At 33.9% G+C, this 20,936-nt stretch overlaps 1 protein-coding gene and 1 non-coding gene across 2 annotated transcripts; both read right to left on the bottom strand.

Moving 5' to 3' along the window:
- Nucleotides 1–5,649: 5,649 nt before the first annotated feature.
- LOC131045579 (protein LURP-one-related 12-like) lies at nt 5,650–19,798 on the bottom strand. The gene is made up of 4 exons (XM_059212718.1): nt 19,628–19,798; nt 6,943–7,027; nt 5,893–6,114; nt 5,650–5,802 (listed from the first exon to the last, which is right to left on the bottom strand). The coding sequence occupies exons 2-4, from the start codon at nt 6,982–6,984 to the stop codon at nt 5,650–5,652; spliced, it is 417 nt and encodes a 138-aa protein (XP_059068701.1). The 5' UTR covers nt 6,985–7,027; nt 19,628–19,798.
- Nucleotides 19,799–20,143: 345 nt separating this feature from the next.
- Nucleotides 20,144–20,340, bottom strand: LOC131045589 (U2 spliceosomal RNA). The gene has a single exon (XR_009105838.2). It is a non-coding gene; the product is annotated as a U2 spliceosomal RNA (small nuclear RNA).
- Between the last annotated feature and the right edge of the window lie 596 nt (nt 20,341–20,936).

Here is a 20,936-nt window from a genome sequence, read left to right as displayed (position 1 = left end):
TCCAAACATTATTTTTAGCACAACAAAATTCTCATTCACAAATATATGAGCATAAGTGAGTGTATCCCACATATTAGTAGAGGCAATAGATAATACCACATGTGAAATGCATGGTTGTATGAGTAGAACTAGATATCTACGTAGATTAGATATTTGGCCAAGATTGAAAACCTAGTCCTAAGAAGAATGAACCATGACCAAATTTATAGTCCTACGCACAAGCTATCTGTTGGTTTTCTTGGTACTAAATATCTTGTAGGGACCAGATACCCAATCCCTTGCAACGAAATATCTAGTTTCTCAAATATATGTAGAAAGGAACAAATATTTGGTAAGTCTTAGATCTTTTAGATGTGCTATATATTTGTTTTTTCTATTTATCATTAAAAAAAATGCTTCCACATTTTTAGCCTTCAACTTTGTACACTAGCCCGCATTCTCAAGTTTTAAGATAAACAATATATTTCTTTACATTTTGGTGAAACCATAACCTCCATGCCTAAAGGTGAAAAAATTATGAATTTCTAAATCAAACAATGTTATATTTTTCGGGGTAGAATCCCAAGGTCTATCATGAAGTTAAATATCAAAACGAGGTGTTTGAAATTAAAAAATATTAGCATGTGAGAATATAGAGGTGTCATCTAGTAATAGAGATAGTTTAAAATTAACAAGGATTGAAAAAAATCGAAAGGAGGTTTTGATGTTGTAAATGCTTCCTACACTAATATATGAGGAGATAATATAGGGAGACATATCTAACAATTCTAGATAATAAAAGAACACAAGCATTGACATGGAAGTACATGCAATTGACATACAACTCACAAAAACATATTGTCAAATTATTGCCCAATGAAAACAATTTTAGAAAAAAAACTAGCCTTCAAATTAGAATTAGTTGTATTATCAAGATCTCAAAGATAAAAAAAATAATATATTGTTGGAGAAATTTTGGTAACATAATGGTACCTACAAAACTTTTAAATATATATATACTACCTCTCAAATCAGTGCTAGCCATGAGAAAAACCAAAAATTATATTCTAGAAACTAGTAGATAGTTTTAGCATCTATATCCAGGCACAAAATCCCAATGCCCAATTCAAATTTAGTCAATTGAATATGAATTAGAAATTACCTCTACCAAGCGTGGGTGCTCAAATTGTTAGGCTCCTTCCGAAGAACTAGGCTCTGATACTAATTGTTGGAATCAAGAAAACACTGAGAGGGGGGGGTGAATCGGTGTTCAATAATTTTAACTTTAATAACCTGATTTTTTAACCACTTAATGCAAATGAAGAAAAATAAAGTGCAGAATCACAAAGTTAATATCAACAACACCATAACACCAAGATTTTTACGTGGAAACCCGGTCAAGGGAAAAACCATGATGGGATTCAAACCCACAATATTAATATACTTTGTTAGAAGTATAACAATATTACATAAGGGGAATGCACATGCATTCAGGCACACTGCTTAGAGCTCATTGCTCAAAGTTTACAATAAGGGCTACAACTCGAAAGACTCACTGCCTTACAAAATAATTATAAGAGATACAAGAGAGTTTGAACTATTTAATAGCATCAACAAATTCCCGAGTATAGTTTCGGTTAAGCACAAAACACATGATCACACTCTGCTATGCTACTATGCTCTGTTATAATTCTCTACATTATATAGGAACACCAATCTTCCAACTGTACACGTGCAGCTGCACACAATCGCTCATACACACTTCACATATCACCATCGACCTACCAAATGATCAAATCGGCTAGTCTTATATATTCGCAACATAAAATTAGATCAATTCCATGTTGCCCAAAAACCGCATAACACACAACATGAAACGTGTTACCCAAGTTGGCTCAAATCAATCCAAAAACAATTAGGTGGACCAAAACAAAATGTCCATATGCTTCCCATATGTCGGCTTAACTATCTTGAACATGCAAACAACCACCAAAATCACTTTGCACGATCCACTCACAAAATCTTCACATGTTACTACTAATGAACATTGTTCTACTTGAAAATTGTGTACTGGATCTTCCAAGTTACTCAATACTTAAAATCGGAGGTCATAAACCTAGAATAATGCATATCACATGACCAAAATGCTTCTCCAAGATCCGCAACATAAAATATGCAACACAAATGAATCCAAGAAGATGTTGTACATTACCGGATAACCTGTTCTCATGGGACCTCAATCGATCTTCCAGTATAAATGAATCATGAACCGCGGATGCGAAATCTGATATGAGTTGCCATCAATGATAATATCTCAACATGCATGCAGTGTCTCTTCCCAACACTCTCCTGTAAGGGATTCACAAGTAAATACTTAAGTCTTGTGTAATATTTTGTATGAATATTATTTAATTTAATTTTGTGAATGTTATTAGATAGGTTTTTCAAATGCTATTGATAAATTTTGGTGCACATAATAATAAGATTCTTTAATATCAATCTATTGGTCATATGTAGTAGCATGGGTGTAATTCATCATTATTAGGTATCAAAGAATGGTAGTTGCTTAAGAAGCTAATACATTATTGGGATTTAAAACCCTTGTGTGTGTATTGGTAAATGTTAGAAATCTGAAATAGATGAATAACCAAGATCTTTCTTTGAGAGATATAAGCTATGAAACTATAAATAAATAAAATAAAATAAAAGTAATTATAGACTCGTGATTCCAAGAGATGTGTAAATGTCAAGATGACAAGATTACATTAGGATCTCAAAGCAAAGCTACAAAAGAATGACTACATGAATCAAAGTACATGAATTGCAACTTATGCAAGAGCATCACAATTTATAAAAAAGAATGTCAAATAGAAGCTAGGTAGTGATTTTATATAGAACTAAGGAGAGAATGGAGACCTTGTAAATCCAACCAATATGTTGTGACCATCAAGTAGTCTAAAAAAAGAATATGTTCCACCCTTTAAGGAATGAGACATCTCGGTATCATATTCTAGTTAAACATGCTTTATTAACCTAAGCAAGCTTAATAAAAGTTTAAGAAAAACCAAGAACTAAGGAAAAGTAAATATCCAATTAGGAAAATAAAAACCTACACTAATAGTAAACCCTACAACAGTTGACTTCTTACAACACACACAAATAACTGCAAAGGAGAATACACAAATAATCACAAAGGGGGTATTAAAGGATGTTTTAAGAAGAAAAATAGTATTAGATATTTGGATTGAAAATCACAGTCTATGATTAAAAGTTTCAATAATTGAAACTTTAAACTATGGAAGTTGAATATAGAAGATCTTTAAGTGGAAAAAGGTACACGGTTTGTAGCATCTTCTTTGATCAAACTCTTAGATATGGTTGATAAAGATTGGATAAAATTGGATAAGAAAGCTAGAAGTACTATTTAACTATGTGAGATTCTTTTTAATGAATGTTTCTAAGGAACATACTACAAATTCATCATGGAAGAAAATAGCTATAATGTTATATTAATCTAAGAGTCTAGTTAATATGCTTTAATTGAAGAAAAAGTTATAGATTATTTGAAGATGAAAGTGGAAGACTTAGTAATTGAACACTCGAATAAATTTAATATGATACTTAGACAAGTTGTATCAATAGGAGTCAATATAGATGAAGGGAATAAGTGCAATGTATTACTTTGTTCTCTATGTGATCCATGGGAAAACTTAATAATGTCTATTGATAGATGTTGTGTCACTAATATTTGAAAATATCATAGGTATTTTGTTAAGTAAAGAAATTAAAAAGAAGTTCATGGATGATACTTCTTTTGATGCCCCAATTGGTAGAGGCAATTTTAAGGAGGTGGAATACAAGAAGAAGCTTAAAGATATAAAATCTAAGGGTAAGGATAGGTTTAAATCTCTAGGTATATCTAAAGCAAAATATATGAGTTATGGTTGGGGCTTGTCATGTTGTAATCTTATTTATGATTCACTATCTTCTTGGGATTTATTATTAAATTATTCCTCATGTGCTTAATTTTCATAGTTGTAAGCTTATTCCTATTGGTTATCTTATTTGTTACTTGGGAAATATTTGTAGCTAGTTCAAATGAACTTAATGGTGATTCACTCTATCAATTGGTTGAAGGTCTCTATCTCTCTTATGCTATTTGATTTCAAGATGGAAATTTGTGGTTCATGCCTCTGAGCATTGGGACATAATTCAAGGGGTTTCCTTTCTAAGTTTGGATTTTATCTAGATTGTGATATTACCCAATGTCTGCCTTCTTTTTTTAGTATACAAGTGGTGAAAGGGAAGGGTTGAGAAGCTAGTATGTCCTCAAAATTTGATAGATTGTATGATTATAATAATGACGCTTATTATCTTGTATATAAACATTTTGATAGTTTTTCTTTATTTATTTTGTTGGTTTGTTGTTTTCTATCCTAGTTTTTAAGTGCTCCTTTGAATATCTTTTATTAATTATATTGTTGGTTTGAATTATTATGTAATACTTCCTTTATAAATTTTTTCTTAGGTGGGGGTCCTATAGATTCCCCAATATATTATCAATATATATTATATAATATATATTTTACTTTATATTATAATAGACATCATATTATATAATAAGTATGTATTCAAGTATATAAAAATCTTGCCTTGAATGTGCTCACCAAGATCATATTTATGAACACAAAAGTGAGCAGTATCATAAATGGGCAACATTAGCCTTATATAGGTGACTAGGAATTTCTATATGACAACATACCTTTGTGCAAACATACATCTACTATGTGATGCCAGTGATGATATGTGGGTTTGAGTGAACCCTTGTGCTTGGGTGCATAATTCAATCCATGTAATTTTTGTGGCCTAAGACGAACATATTTTTATGCTTTGACCCCACTATATATGAAATATTCTTAACTAGGTATACTATGATACATTCGAGTAAGGAATGATAAATATACTAAGAAGGAATTCATGTGACAACAATAAATAGAAGTGCCATGTTCTTTTAGACGCTTACCTTAAATTTGAAAACCACGAGAGGACAATATTTTATTAGTGGACAAAAGTTATAATAGTGTTAATTGCAATTGCAAAAAGTAGATACGAAGAATTCACATAATACAAATTTCTTGTAGCTCCAATATAGAGCATTGGAATTTTGTAATGACGGTATTTATATATTTGGGCGAAACTTCTAATTACCATTTATGTTATCATGGTACTAATAATATGGATAATTCATTGACATATATTGAACTGTTGATGTAGATAAGCAAGTGAAATGAATAAACTAATCAATTCCAAGAGACATTTTACAGTTATAGGAAGGATGGAACGTAATAGTGTGAATAAATTAACACAAACTCTTAACTTTTTTTCTTAAATTTGATAATCATTTACATACCAAAAAATAAAAATAAATAGTTAATAATACACATAATATTTTAATAAAAGGTAAATCTCTAAAGCCTACACAGAGTAAAATGGTTGGCCACTGGTTTTCTACTCTCCACCCAATGCACAAAATGGAGCACTAACTATCCTTTGATAAGGAATTGCAACTTTATACAAAATAACCAATACATAAAATTACATATTGCATTGAGTGCTTCCCCTTGACAGATTAGGCAGGCCATAAGAAGCCAGCTTGCTTGCCACCATTGATCATTCTCTCCTATAAATTCTTATTAGTCGACTAATCTGATTAAAGATAATAAGCAGCCCCATTACAAAGGCTTGATCTACTCCCGCTTCCACAACCAGATTCAGAATATCGTTCCCCAGCATTAGATCTGATTTGGCCTCCTTTCGTTTAACCTGCACTTTGCAAACACTTTCCATTACTTTCTCAAACTCCAAAGCCATTCCATTCTAATAAGTTGAAGAAAGATTGTGTCCTCAAAATACCTGTGCAATGATCTCTCCTGAGTCGTTGAATATTGTGCAGGATGCTCTGCGCAACCCTTTGATCTGGTAATCGCCAAGCTTAGTTTTTCTACTTCCATTCGCAAATATATTGGCAGTAATCTTGTTTGAGAATCCCAGCGACTTTATAAGGCTAAATGTGGGCTTCTCAGACTCCATGGGATCTCCTTTAAATGCTTCCCATCTTTTCCCAACACTCCATTTCTGTTAATCAAATCTCCGTATCAGAGATTATAGATGACATGAGCTGCTAAAAATCATCTTCATAATTATATTGTTTCTGGAATCAATTCTGTATGAATGTTTTGACTCATATTAAGTAATCCGCCATCAAGAAGAGTTTCACTATCTTCTTTTCAAGACAGATCATTGATTGTGATTCAAAATGAAAATTCACTATCCTCCTTATAATGATGGATCATTGAATGTGATAAAAAAGATAAATTTGTTTCATAATCAACAGTACATGTTTAATAATCCATGAATCATACTCAAATATAAATCATCAGGAAGAGGTTCACTATCTTCTTATTGACGAAGGATGAGTGTGATCTGAAATATAAGTTCACTATCCTCTTCCTAATGATGGATCACTGAGTGTGATCTGCAACTTCTATACATCTTTTTTTTGACATACTGTAATTTCTAGTGTTGACTGTGTATGTTTCCTAATCAATGTTTCAGATCACATTCAATGATCCATCATCAAGAAGAGGATGTATAGATGTTTGGAATCAAATTCAGTTATCCATCATTAGGAAGAGGATAGTGAACTTACATTTTGGAGCACACTCTTCCATCATCAATGTAACTTCACTATCCTCTCCCTGATGATGGATGACTGTGATCTAAAATGTAAGTTCACTATCCTCTTACTAGAATGGATCACTGAGTGTGATCCCAAATGTTTATACATACTCTACTTGACGATGGATCATTGAATGTTATCTAAAATATATCGATTAGAAAACATATAAAATTAACTCTAAAAATAATATCCTGAAAAACAAATGAATGAAAGTAAGAGGATACCTTGTGCCTCAATGTGAGAAGAAGCTGACCTACACCATCCATAAGTAATACTTCATTTTTGGCGTTGGATGCATAATTATCCACTCTGAAAACCAGATTTCCCAATGAATCAAACACAGTGAATCCTTTGCCATTCAGTAAGAGAGATTTCTTCCAAACTGTAAATACAGTAGACAAGTTTGAACAAAATTTATGATCAATACAAACATGGGGAGACAAGGGAGAGTCAGCATGAACTTGAGTCATTTTTTGATTGTCCTGCTTACTATCAGAGACTCGCAAACAGAAAAGCTACCAACACTGAGAACTGTCTGCACTATAGATTATTAAAACTAGCTCCTACTCCTCCCTTTATAAATACATCTGAGACATAACTTTGAGTTTTTACATTTTAGGCAATTTGGACTTATTTATCATTTTTGTGGATTAATTTATGTAGACAAAATCATACCCATAGAGAGGGAGGATAAAATATTAGTACAACGCATATGGGCATGCGTTGAAATCCTTAGAAAATGCAATTTTAATTGTGAATACGGCAGGGATGATCTCCCACTGTGGTCCATAATCTATAAAGAAGGCTGCATTTTTCTTTCGAATGCGTATAAGACACAGGCGATGAAAAGTACCCTTTGAATTTCACATCCAAAACAGGATCAATTCATATGAAAACTACGTCCAAGACATAAGTTGACCTAATGATTTAGACACATGTTATGCTTTTATACTTCAATTTTAAATGTAGAATTGTAATGTTCAATTCAATTTATTTGACATTCTTATTAATCTTATTATTAATTTATATTAGTTAATTATCATTTTGTATTTCTTTGATATTCACTACGAACAATTTATGGAATTTTACTTCTTGATCATATGATATATTGTAGTTTGTCATTTTTGAAATTTAATATTTCCATTCTCAAGTTTGGCATTTCCAAAAAAATCTGATCGTTATTTCTTTGACTTGCACACCAAATATCTCAAATTGAATAACTAAGGATGTGCATTTATAGACATCTCCTAGGTCATTGTTAGATTGAAGAATCAATCATCATAGAGAACAATCAAGGTGCACACATGGAAAGCACACTTTATTATTTAAGCAGCAAGAATCAAACTTTTGTATACATAATCATTATATGTTGTGCATATTTAAGGCCATCAAACTTTTGCCTATGAGCAATCCCCCGACATTATTTTCAGCACAACAAAGTTCTCATTCGCAAATATATGCACATAAATGAGTATATTCCACATATTAGTAAAGGCAATAGATAAGCTCACATGAGGACATGTTCCTATGAGATGGATTGAACATCTACCTAGATTAGATATTTGATCAAGATAAAATGCCTAGTCCTAGTAAGAATGCATTGTGCCTAGGCATCTAGTCCTATGCAAAAGCTTTGTATAGGTTTTGTTTAAGTATTAGATAAATAATAGGAGCAAATACCTAGTTTCTTGCAACCAAATATTTAGTCACTCAAATATCTATTAAGAAATAAATACTTGCTTAGTCTTAGACATTTGAGTTTGATCGTGTATTTTGATTTGTCACAATTATTCAAAAACTTTTCTCCCACACTTTAAGTTCTCAACTTCTGCAGTAAACTACATTTTCATGTTGTAAGATGAGTAATATATTTCTTTACATTTTGGTAAGCCTATAACTTCCATACTTATCATTTTAAGGTAAAAAAATTATGAAATTCTAAATATATCATTTATTCTTTCATTGTTATATTTTGTGAATATCAAACCATTTTAGCTACTAATCTTGTAAATCTATTCTCATCTATTCTTAGTAAACTCATTGTATTTTCCCATATGATCCAAGATGGTGAAAACTTTGTATGTTAGTGATTTAGCTCTAAGCATATCCTTTTATTATATTGATATATTTAGATATGACATCCCAAAGGTGATGCTTCACCTCTTTTGATTGCTCATGATGTTTCATTTATGATATTAAAGATATGTTTTATACAACTCATGATTCTCTTCCTCTACACCCTTTGATATTCCCCATGCATACTTTTAACAATTCATTATCTATTGAAAGATTGGTTCATACTATTCATAATGATTATATCATTAGAATAAGTATAATATTTTAATTTCATGGATATGAAGATACTTCTTTAAATTTTTGCTCATGGATGATAAAAAATTATGCATGCATGATTGAGAAAAATTTAATTTGGCAATCATTATAAGATTTTGATATTTTTCATGCTTCGTACACATATGGGTCAACGTCACAGCCTGCAACTGGCACAATTTATTTATGTAGAGAATATTATGCCCATAGAGGGAGGAGAAAATATTAGTATAACGTCTTTGGGCATGCATTGAAGACCTGAGAAAATGCAGTTTTAATTTTGAATGCGGCCGGGTTGATCGCCCAGTGTGGTCCATATTCTATAAAGAAGGGCTACATTTTTCTTTTGAATGCATAGAAGAGAGAGGTGATAGAGTTGACCTACTGATTTAGATATTGATTATTTTCTTTAAATAATATAATGCCAACTTTAGATTTTTTTTTTAATGTATTGATATTAAGTAAGGGAAGGGTACGAAATTTTGCACAACTTAAGTTTCTAAATAATACATTAGATTTTGACATTTTTTTGTTGTATAACTTAAGTACTTATAGCTATTGTTTTGGCTTCTAGATAATTACGACGAATCTTGTAGGATTCGTTATGTGCGTAAGAGACAGAAAGTTGGCATCCCATACATATTCCCTATTGCCTAGTTAACCATTCACTTTGGCAACCACAAAATTTACACAATTGATCCAATTTTTATGCACAAATGCCCCAATAATCATGCACTACGAAAAAAAAAGTTTAATTACTAACCCTTTTTCACTATTGGCCCATTGCATAATTTTTTAATGGACTTTTAATTAGCAAAATCCAGTGAATGGTAATGGATCCCTCCCCCTACACTATCAAGAGCATTATAAGATTGAATTATCAAGCATTATTGAGAAAAATCAAGGTGCACACATGGAAATCATGTTTTATAATTTAATTGGCAAGAATCAAGTAGAAAATTATGCATACATAATCATTATGAACATGTGTGTATTCAAGGTCATCAAATTTTTGTCTATGAGCAATCCACCAACATTATTTTCAGCATAATAAAGTTCTCATACACAAATATATGCACATAAGTGAGTGTACTCGACATATCAATAGAGGCAATAGATAAGTTGGCATAAGGACATGTTCCTATGAGAATGATTGGAAATTTACCTATATTAGACATTTGATCAAGATAAAAAGCCTAGTCCTACTACTAATAATTGTGCCTAGATATATAGTCCTATGCAAAAGTTTTGTGTAGGTATTTTTTAGTAGTAGATTAATAATAGGTACCAAATACCTAGTTTCTTGCAACCAAATATTTATCCCCTTATAGGAACAAATACTTCGTTAGGTTTAGACATTTGGGCTTGGTCTTATATTTAGGTTTGTCATAATTATTCAAAAACTCCGCTCTTACAATTTTGGCCTTCAATTATATACACTAAACTACATTTTCATGTTTTGAAATGACTAATACATTTTTATTTATTTTGGCGAGTCTATAAATTCCATGCTATCATTTTAAGGTAGGAAAAAACATAAATTTCTAAATCAATCATTTTATTTTATTATTATTGAACCATTTTAATTTGAACATTTTTTATGAATCTTGTAAGTCTATTTTCATCTATTCTTAATAAACCCACTACATTTTCCCATATGATCCAAGATGGTGAAAACTTTGTATGTTAGTGATTTAGCTTAAATACATCCCTTTGTTATATTGATGTATCTAGGTATGACATCCCAAAGATGACGCTTCACCTTTTTTTGATTACTCATGATGTTCCATTTGTGGTGATAATGATATCCTTCTTACAAATCATGATTATCATCGTCTAACCCTTTGATATTCCAATGCATACTTTTATCAATTCATTATCTATTGAAGAATTGTTTGATATTATTCATAATTATCATATCATTACAGTAATTATGATGTTTGAATTTTATGGATATGAAGATACTTCTTTGAATTTATTTTTTTTCTTATTCACATTATAAGAACATGTATGATGATAAAAAATGTATGCATGCATGATGATTATCAATCTTTCAACCTCTAGGGGCAACATGTTATACAATAATAGGACTCCTCTCTAATTTTACATGATGTATCATCCTTAGATACCTCTAACTATGTGCATGGAGATAGGGATGTAAAGTTATTAAAATTAATATATAAAGGTTGGTATGCCACTGCGATTAGAATTATACATTTCATCATAACGTTTTATAAAAATATTATTAAAACATTAAGCTAGTTATCTTTCTAACTATATAATTTATTTAGAGTTGGAATAATTAAGTTTGTAATATTTATTTAACTTTTTTAATATATTCATGTGATATAAATAATACACATAACAAACTATGTGATAATATACACATTTAAAAAATATTTAATTTTCATTATTTATTTGATAATTTATTGAGGCATGCCTTGTCCACTTCAAAATTTAATAAAAATAATAATATACATAATAAACTATGTGATAATATCTAACTTTTCCTCAAACAACTTTCAAAAATACTAAATGAAACCATAAGGAGGAGAATACATCCATAGATATCTAATATATTTCATTGAAAAATATGAGTACTTAAAAAAGTAAATGTTTGACTCAATTAAAGTTCACTATTTTTGAAAAAAAATAGTTTAGAAATTAGATTTAAAGTAGTACAATTTTTGTTCTTATGCTTGAATCATCTTTGAATTTTGAGTATAGGTATATCAAAACATTTGTCAAAATTTTTGTGAATATCGGTTTGTCAAATGGTTCAAAGATGGGTCAATACAATGTGAAAGACATGTATAGGTGTTTGGAGAGATATAGGGACCTTGAAGGGTTAGAATTATGAGTCAAACTTTGTTGGAATGAGCTTTGTTCGTCGAAAGCTAGAACCTTTACTTGGGCAGCTTTGCAAAAGAAGATTTTGACCATGGAAAAGTTTAGTAGTATGGGTTTAAGTCGTCCATCTAGATGTCTACCATGTAAAAACAATGAAGAAATTTATTAGCATTGACTTTGTGCAAGACTTGGATGGGTTGGAGCATTTTTGAACGACATTTTAGACCTTTAAATAATTGCCAATTCTACATAGGAAGGCATTGTACTCAAGCTTATGAATAATTTTGTTATTGGAACTTTGAAAGGAAAGAAATAAGAAAAAATTTCACGAATAGGAGATGGGGTTGGCATCCTTTTTTAATAAAGTACAGGCTAAGATAATTGAGGTGGTTAATAACAGACTAAAGGAAATGATACTTAGATATTCATCCTTTACCATATGGGATGTTGAGAGGAGAAAAGTGTAGTTTGGATTGAAGATTCGTCAAATCAAGTAAGGAGGTAGTTTGGAAGGCACCATAGGATGGGTGGAAAAAGTGTGGTTTGGATTGAAGATTCCTCACATTAAGAAAGAAAGTAGTTTAGAAGGTGCCACAAGAAATAATTAAGAATTGAAAAGGAAAAATTACTCTGATTACAGAAAACCCCTTTCTAAAGGTTCCAATAATGAAGAAGAATTTCAAGCGGTGATCATGGGTCTAAGAAAATGTAGCGTGTATCATGGGTCTAAGAAATTGTAAAAGTTTTGAAGGCGATATTCTCTTAGTAATTAATGCGACAGGGAAGGGGAGCACTCTTTGCTGGCAGCTAATGGAGAAGAATTTTGTTCGGTTGATGGTGGTAACCAGCAAACTGTGTTGTTCTTCGGATCCCCAACTTTAATGTCAAGGGTCGAAGCAGTTTTATCCGATGGTTATGTTTGGTAGTGTGTTAGACATGTCTGTTTTCCAAACTAGTCCTGGAAAGCTTGATTTGCAGACATTAAAGATAGGCTGAATATATCCTTCAAGTCGGTCTGCATATAGAGGAGGGTGGTCATTGATTGAGATGGTTTCGAGCTATTGTTCAGTTGGCAGTTGGCAAAGACTTTGGAGATGAATCGGTTTTGAGGGTGGCAACCCCACGATCAGAGTAAAGTTAGGGATGGATTGGTTCTTGTTTAAATGATTGTCATCTCAACGAATAAGTTTAGGGGCTCTGTTTTGCGTTGAGTTGGGAAGCTCACTCAGAGATGGCGAACATGGAACAGGATCTTGTTTAACTGTGCTTTGGGTGGTGGGGGCAATAGGGTTTGGGGTAATTGTTTAGGTGCTTCGCTCCATGCTAATTGCAATTTCTATATATATATATATTTTTTCTAGTTTGAAATTACTTTTACAATTTATGAAAAAAGATCTAGTCATTGAGCACTTTAATTTGGTACTTCAAAATTCTATTTGAAAATTTTGAATCGCTTTCAATTTTTTTACAACAGCTTACTTGAGAAATCTCCTTCTTATAACTAAGGTTTTAGGGCCATGCCACATTAATATGCCTTTTGCCAAGGTGTCCAAAATAGCCCCCCAAAAAGTGAGACCAATGTGACATCACATGATTCGTTGTTTCATCTAAAGGACACATTTCATTCAATTATGGGTAGTCATCATCATCAATAACAACTTTAAAGTCACAACTATTGGTACAATGTTGTAAAAAATATTGACCATTAAATCAACAAATGCTATCACAACCATTGGAACATGTTCAACTAATAGATCCTTTCCCCTATAAGGTAATGATTAGATTACACATATTGTTAGTGATGATGGAAGCAATTACCTTTTTGAAATTATTAAGAAAATTTTATGTGGCTTATTCTTTGAGACCTACTATGCTAATTCTACTAAAATGTTTTTGATTAAAAAAGCAGCGTTAACTAGGGCGCTGACCCTTAACAAAAAGCAACATCAAGAGAGTTGATGTTGGAAGAAAACCACAGCCCAAAGGCGGAAAGGAACAAACACAGAAACTAACCAACCAGGGAACAAACCCCACTCAAGGGGGGGCACGGGCCACCCAAACCCCCACAAGGGGGGGTATGGGGCAAGGGAGAAGATTTCCCCTTACGCCTGCGTGCAACCACAGACTAGGCAATGCTAAGATCCACCAGAAGGGCCCCCATAGGGTCAACAACACTGGTGACAGTAGAAGGCTGGAAGAGGGCCGAAGGGGGGTGCATAACAGCAACAGTAGCAAGTTGTGAAAGAACAACAGTAGCAGAAGCAGATCCAGCAGCAGGGGAGGGTTGTTGGATAGGAGAAGCGGAAGTGGGGGCCTCTGGAGACAAGGCCACAATAACATCAATAGGAGCAACAGGAGCCGTGGTGGGCACGACATCATCCTCATGGGAGGAGCCAACAGGCGCATAATCAATAACATTAACTGTTAAGTGGTCTGCAGTAGCATTCTTCCACCAGGTAGAAACCCTTTTGTGTTGTGTAGAAGAGAAACCCGAAGCAAGATGGCTAGTAGAGAAGCATCTTCTGCGGTGAAAGGGGAGGCCTTCAAAATCTAGCAGTTGTGACCAAGGCCTATCCCCTACCATGAGAACCACATCACCTGGAAGAGGGGCAGAGATGTCAATATCAACAAGAATGTGGGCAAAGGTAGTGTGTTCCATTGAGGACATAACATCATTGACCTTTAGAAAATGACCAATAGAGTTACCTATCGCCTCATACCAAGAGAGCTCCCAGAAACGAAGAGGGAGATTGATGAGTCGAACCCAAACTGGACGCACATTAAGTGGTTCAGTGAGAGGGTTGAAAGAGGTTGTCCAAGGCTTGATAGAGAGGGAGTGCACTCCCCAAGACCAAAGCTTGCTCAAAATCAAATCCCTATCTGTAGAAGAAGTGAAGGAAGCAACAAAAAATCCTTTAGCACAAAGAAAAGGCTCGATATTGAGAGCAACCAAAGGCCACTAGGAGTCACTTACCCAATGGTGAAGGTCTGGTAGGGAAGGCCAGAGCCTAGAGAATCTCCACAACAAATCACATCGCTGGTAAAACCCAATGTTGTCCACAACATCTTGTCTGCAAACCACCTAGGGGAGGATTTCGCACAATGGAGAGGACGAACCCACTCAGAGGGTTGGGCGGAAGATTTGGCCACATTAGAAAAGCTACGCATACCAGCAAGTTTGGACAAAGGACCAGCAGCATCAGCGATAGGCAGCAAGGTCGTTTCCCCAGAAGCCAGAGAGCCGACAACAACAGGATCCACAGTCGGGGAACCGGGGGGGTGGATGCAACACTAGGTGCATCAAAAACCGTGAAAGGGGTCTCCGACCAAACAGCAGAAGCATGGATCGTGGGAGTCGAGGACCCCATGCAAGGCAAGGGGGGAAAGTTGAGCCCCAGACATCCACAACAGAACCAGGGGCGTTCAAAAAGAGGAAGGCGGGAGAGGTGTTGGAGGGAGGTGGGATGAGTTGGGGGTTCCAGACCGCATTCCAGTTAATGGTATGATCAAGTTCCCTCAGCAAGTTGTTGTAAGCAGTTCTAACAGAGAAGTCCCTAGAGGGGTCCCACTTCCAAATGAATTTATCTTCCCTAAGGAAAAAGGGGAGGAGGGTGCCCGCCAAAAGCTCTTGAAGCTCTCTAGCAGCAAAGAGGAGTAAGGGTTGATCAATGTAGCAATCCACTAAAGCCCTCCAAGTGTTGTTGATGAAGTAATAACTGACCCTCTCCCTGAAGAAACATTTAGCAGCCTCCTGGAGCCTTCTTAGGGAGGAGGAGAAAGCAAGGGGCTTCTCTCCCAACCAACAGTCCTCCCAGAAGAGGATATTCCTACCATTGTCAATAATCCACCTCATACCATGGGATAAAGGATCCCTGCAACTCATGATGTTGTTTCAAATTTTGGAACCCCTGGGGAGGCCATCCTCCTTGAGGACCGAGGAAAAATTGCCATTTCCCAAGTAACAAATAAGATAACCAGTAGGAATAAGCTTACAACTATGAAAATTAAGCACATGAGGAATAATTTAATAATAAATTCCAAGAAGATAGTGAATCATAAATAAGATTACAAGAAATATAAAGATGGCTTTTAAAAAGAGCACAAGGAACAATATAAAGAAGAATATTTGTGATAGAAGTTCACATCCTTCATTTACGGATTTGCATACAAGATAAAGTTGAGATTTCTCTCACAAAAAAAATGTAAGATTGAGACCTATAAATGTTCTAATATATTGACTCCCACATCACCATTAGAGAAAGCAATCATTTTCAATTTTTCTTTTTCATTTTTAAACTACCATAAGATTACTTTCTTAGTTTCAATATTGATATTAATTTATGTTAGGAATGCTCAAATTCAAAATAATTAAATCAATTTCATAATAATTTCACAAATAGATAAATATGTGTCACCCCAAAAACAAAATCTTTACTTGAAGTTGTTAACATCTTTTTATACCCTTGTGTTCACTGTTAGTTTAAAAACGAGCAGAGAAAACGCATAATAGTGAACAAGAAAATCAGAAAGAATAATACACACAACAAAGAACTCAAGACACAAGATTAACGTGGTTCACCACTAAGTGGCTACGTCCACCAAAAATGCAGGGAGAATTATTATTAACCAATATCCAATACTACAGTACATCATGTATGGGTTGCACTCAACCATTTATATAAACATATCAAATATGAAATGAAGAGTCTTCTGGGGAAGACAAACAACCATGTGACTGTTGGGCTTCATATACCCAACAATCTCCCCCGTGAAGTCCAACCGGCACATCCTGTAACATTCCCTACATCTCCACTCCAAAGCTCATACTACAACCAGCTCTTGAGAAGATTTTAATATTGCCAAACTCTATTCACGAACAGTACGAATTAATCTTGTCCAAGTCAGATCAGAGTTAAAAACATATTCTCTAACTACTTCATTTGGTAATCAATAATCAGGAACACTACTATCTATAGATGCATAATACACTCCTCCATCAAAGTCTCTTGCTCTTGTGCTCCCTCGTAATAGAATATCTAGAAGATCACCATTATCATATTTTAATACCCAAATATAAAACTCTTGTACAAGTGTGAATAGCCTACAATCATCACTCCCAATTCTCACAGTTAACTTAGTGCCCACAACTGGAACACACTAACTCTCATTCGGCCCCACAACATCCAACATAAACAAATCAAATGAATCATTACTACTGCCATCAAACTAGTCAGATTGGAACCCATGTTCTCTCTTCATTTGACCAACACCGAATACAATATTCCTATGCAATTGGGCTGCCATGGGACTTGATTTTGAGCTTCCAGCTACAAACCTTGCACCAATGGGCTCCATATCAAATGAATTTGTTGTATTTTGTGCAGAAATTTGTGTAGTACCTGCAATCAATGCATTCCACTCCACCTCTATTTTTGCAATCTGGAGCAATAAATCATCACTCTTTTGTTCTTTTTGAAATTCATTTTCCTCAAAGACCTTATCCTCATCCTTTCCGAAGTCTTCTGGATCTTCCACAGCCTTGAGCCAAAGGCTCTCTCCGGTCTTTGTGAGCTCTATAATCCCTACGCTCTTGGGCTATTCAATCGCCAAGCACCCTGAATCCTCTTGTGGATTCTTTCCACCAAAGAAAGGCTTTCTTATCAACAAGGCATGCATGTTTGTGAGGAAAGAGTCCTCTGTCAGGAGCTTCCCATCACTTTCTTCTTGCTGAAATACAGTCTCTTCAGAAAAATTGCATTCTTTCTCAACGTTATCTTTTTCAATATTCATGATGCGACACAAAACCATCAACTTCTAGTCCATACAAATCAGTTTGTCGATGAGTAGGAGATTCTCTTCCTTCAATCTCATAAATTTTTCTTTTTCATAATCCTCCTGAGTCTTTGTCTCAACCTCATAAACTTCATCCTCACTTGCTTCAGCGTCCTCTTCTTCAGTTGAATCAAGAAAATCTTCAAACAACGAATACTTCAAACCCTCTTCTTCTTCAGTCAAAGTCTCCTCCTTTTTCCAGCCATCCCACCAATGAACGTGATGTTTTATTATAACTTTTGCTTGCACAATTTTACTCTCCACGAGTCTAAATTTGCAAGAAAATATTTGATGACTGAATCAGTGTCTTCATCTTTCGGCTGCCTTTTAGCCTTCTCGAGAAACCAACAATTTCTTTTTACGTGGCCTCACTTGCCACAATACCAGCAACTAATTTCTCTAACTTCGAACTTTTGCATCTTCTCGAGAAATTTCAATCCTTTATCTAGCTACCTTTCCATCTCTGCTCAATCACTTCACCTAAGCTCTGATACCAATTGTTAGATTAAAAACGAGTAGAGAAAACACATAATAGTGAACAGAAAACAACAGAAAGAATAATAGACACAACAAAGAACTCAAACACAAGATTAACGTGGTTCACCACTAAGTGGCTACGTCCACCAGAAATGCATGCAAGGAGAATTCTTATTAACCAATAACCAATACTATAGTACATCATGTATGGACCACACTCAACCATTTATATAAACATATCAAATATGAAATGAAGAGTCTTTTGGGGAAGACAAACAACCATGTGACTGTTGGGCTTCATATACCCAACATTCACAACACTAATCTAAATTGATTAATCCTTAATTGCAAAGCCTAAAAACAATTCTATTAAATTTCATTTAAAACAACTGCTAACTAAATAGCTAATAGACATTTCTTTAAGAATAATATATTGATTAGAAAAAATCCACCTAGAAAATGATTGATATCTCATTATTCATTTATGGCAGCCTAGTTCATCCCTTAACCTAGGCAAAATCCATTTAGCCAGCCTTAAATTCAATCACATAAGATATATTATTTATTTTAGTGATAGTGGAAATTTTATATTTTTCTAATACATTTGATAATAAAGGGGGTAAAATTTTTATTCAAAACATACAGAGATGTACATCAACAGAAGGCAAACAGCCCAGCCCAGCAAAGAAAAAACTAGAAAGACTTATCTTGATCCACCAGTTGACAACACCAGAAAAAGTCCTCAATAGATCAGCCATCCATAAATATAGAAGCCCGTTTAGTAAGGCAATCAGCCACTCCATTCCATTCCATGGGAATATGACTGAAAATAACCGACTCAAAAGAGTTATAAAACAAGAGAATCTGTTTTTGCACTGCCAACTAACAATCTGGGAATCTTGCCAACATGAGAGCAAAGAATCTGTTTTTGCACTGCCAACTAACAATCTGAGAATCTTGCCAACATGAGAGCAACTACGCATTAGCGCAACCAGAATAGCTAGAGCATCCATATAATTATTTGTATGAAAACCTTTATAAATAGAGAAGCAAACAAATTTTACTTTTCAATTAAATTAAATTTAATCTGTTTTTAAATATAAGTCCACTTCCCCATTCCTGTGAACATATTTATGTATATTGTCTGTGAACATATTTATGTATATTGTCTGAAAGGTGTATCACATGATATGGAAGAGAAATTTTCAGACAGATTTAAGTATTTTCCTGTATCTCATGCCAAGATTTCTTTTGAAATGGTTGTAATTCAAAACTTAAGAGACTACATGTTTAAAGAAATACCTATCTAAACTGAAAATACTTCAAAATATTTGAATCTACCAGAAACATTTCTTTTGAGATACACAAAGAAGAAAATAAAAAGAAAAAGACAAAGACAAAGACAAAAAGGAGCGCGCTTACCTGTATTATTTTTATTTCTTTTGATTGCAGCCAAGACGCATTTTCCTAATATCGTGATCTTAATCAGATCTAACAATCCAAGAAGCATTTCCCTAATTTGCGGTCTTAATCAGATCTAACAACCCCATCAATGCCTCGGAAGCACGAACCTTCTATTTCAGCATAAGTCTACATTAGAATGTATTTATTCAGTCTGAAGAAATTTAAATTCACAACAATGATATGGAATCAGATTGCAACGACGGAAAATAAGCACATGAATTACTTATTGATGATTGAATGCAAAACAGAAACAGAATAAAAACCTACTTAAAGCTAAGCTAAAACTTAAAAGCTAAAGCTGAAGATAAAATCGATGATTGAATACGAAACAGAAGCAAAATAAAAATCTACTTCAAGATAAGTTAAAAATTTAATCTATATGTTTTGTCAGTAAATGGCATAAATTCCGTCCACAGAACAAAATTTACTTTTGAATACAGAATGAATAAATTAATTTTGTTATTTGCTTTGGGTGTGGGGTGCGCCAGGCTACTGCAGTAGTGCAAAACAGATGCGACGCTCGAAGGGCCTTGATAGCAAGCTATCTTTTGGAGCTTCCCCCTGAAAAAAATTAATTTAATATCGTGTGGTTCATTGAACCACGTATCAGATATTAAACTGATAAGAACAGATACTACACTTGATCTTAGCCAAAAGGCCGAGAAAGGTATGATTTCTAAGGAACTTCCCTTACCTATTTATTTCTGCCCTTTCTTCCCCTCATCTTACGTTGCTTACATGTGGGATAAATATGTCTGTACAGCCATCCTCCACATCTGTAATAATCATTTTACCTCCTGTCTTCTTTCCACCTCCAAATCATTTCGTCCCATTCCATTTCAACACTGTTACCAAAATCCAGTTATTTGCCCTAGACACATTCAAAGAGATAACATAGTACCACTACAAATTCTGCAACTCTCTCTGAAGAATGATTTTGATCCGCTTACAGTAAGCTCTAGACGTTTTCCTTTTACTACAAATTGCTTTTACAACTCTGAAAATGGAATTCATGAAACATTGGCAATCACTTCCTCGGAATCAAACCAAAGATATAGCTGCCATCGAATATTTCCTCTGATCTACCAATTGGGCTTCAAATTCCTGAATCTTCCTTTGTTTAGAAGTACAGTTGTGCAGAAATGTTGTCCCCGCATTGTAAGAGATTTTATGTTTTTGATATAGGGAAAATGACCATCTAAGATGTTTAGTGAAATTAAAAAATTGTTTCTTTTTTTCCAAGAATATAATGAAGATTCATTAACAC

Source organism: Cryptomeria japonica, chromosome 10 (assembly GCF_030272615.1).
Source record: "Cryptomeria japonica chromosome 10, Sugi_1.0, whole genome shotgun sequence".
NCBI lineage: Eukaryota > Viridiplantae > Streptophyta > Pinopsida > Cupressales > Cupressaceae > Cryptomeria > Cryptomeria japonica.
This window is presented reverse-complemented; position numbering and strand designations above follow the sequence as displayed.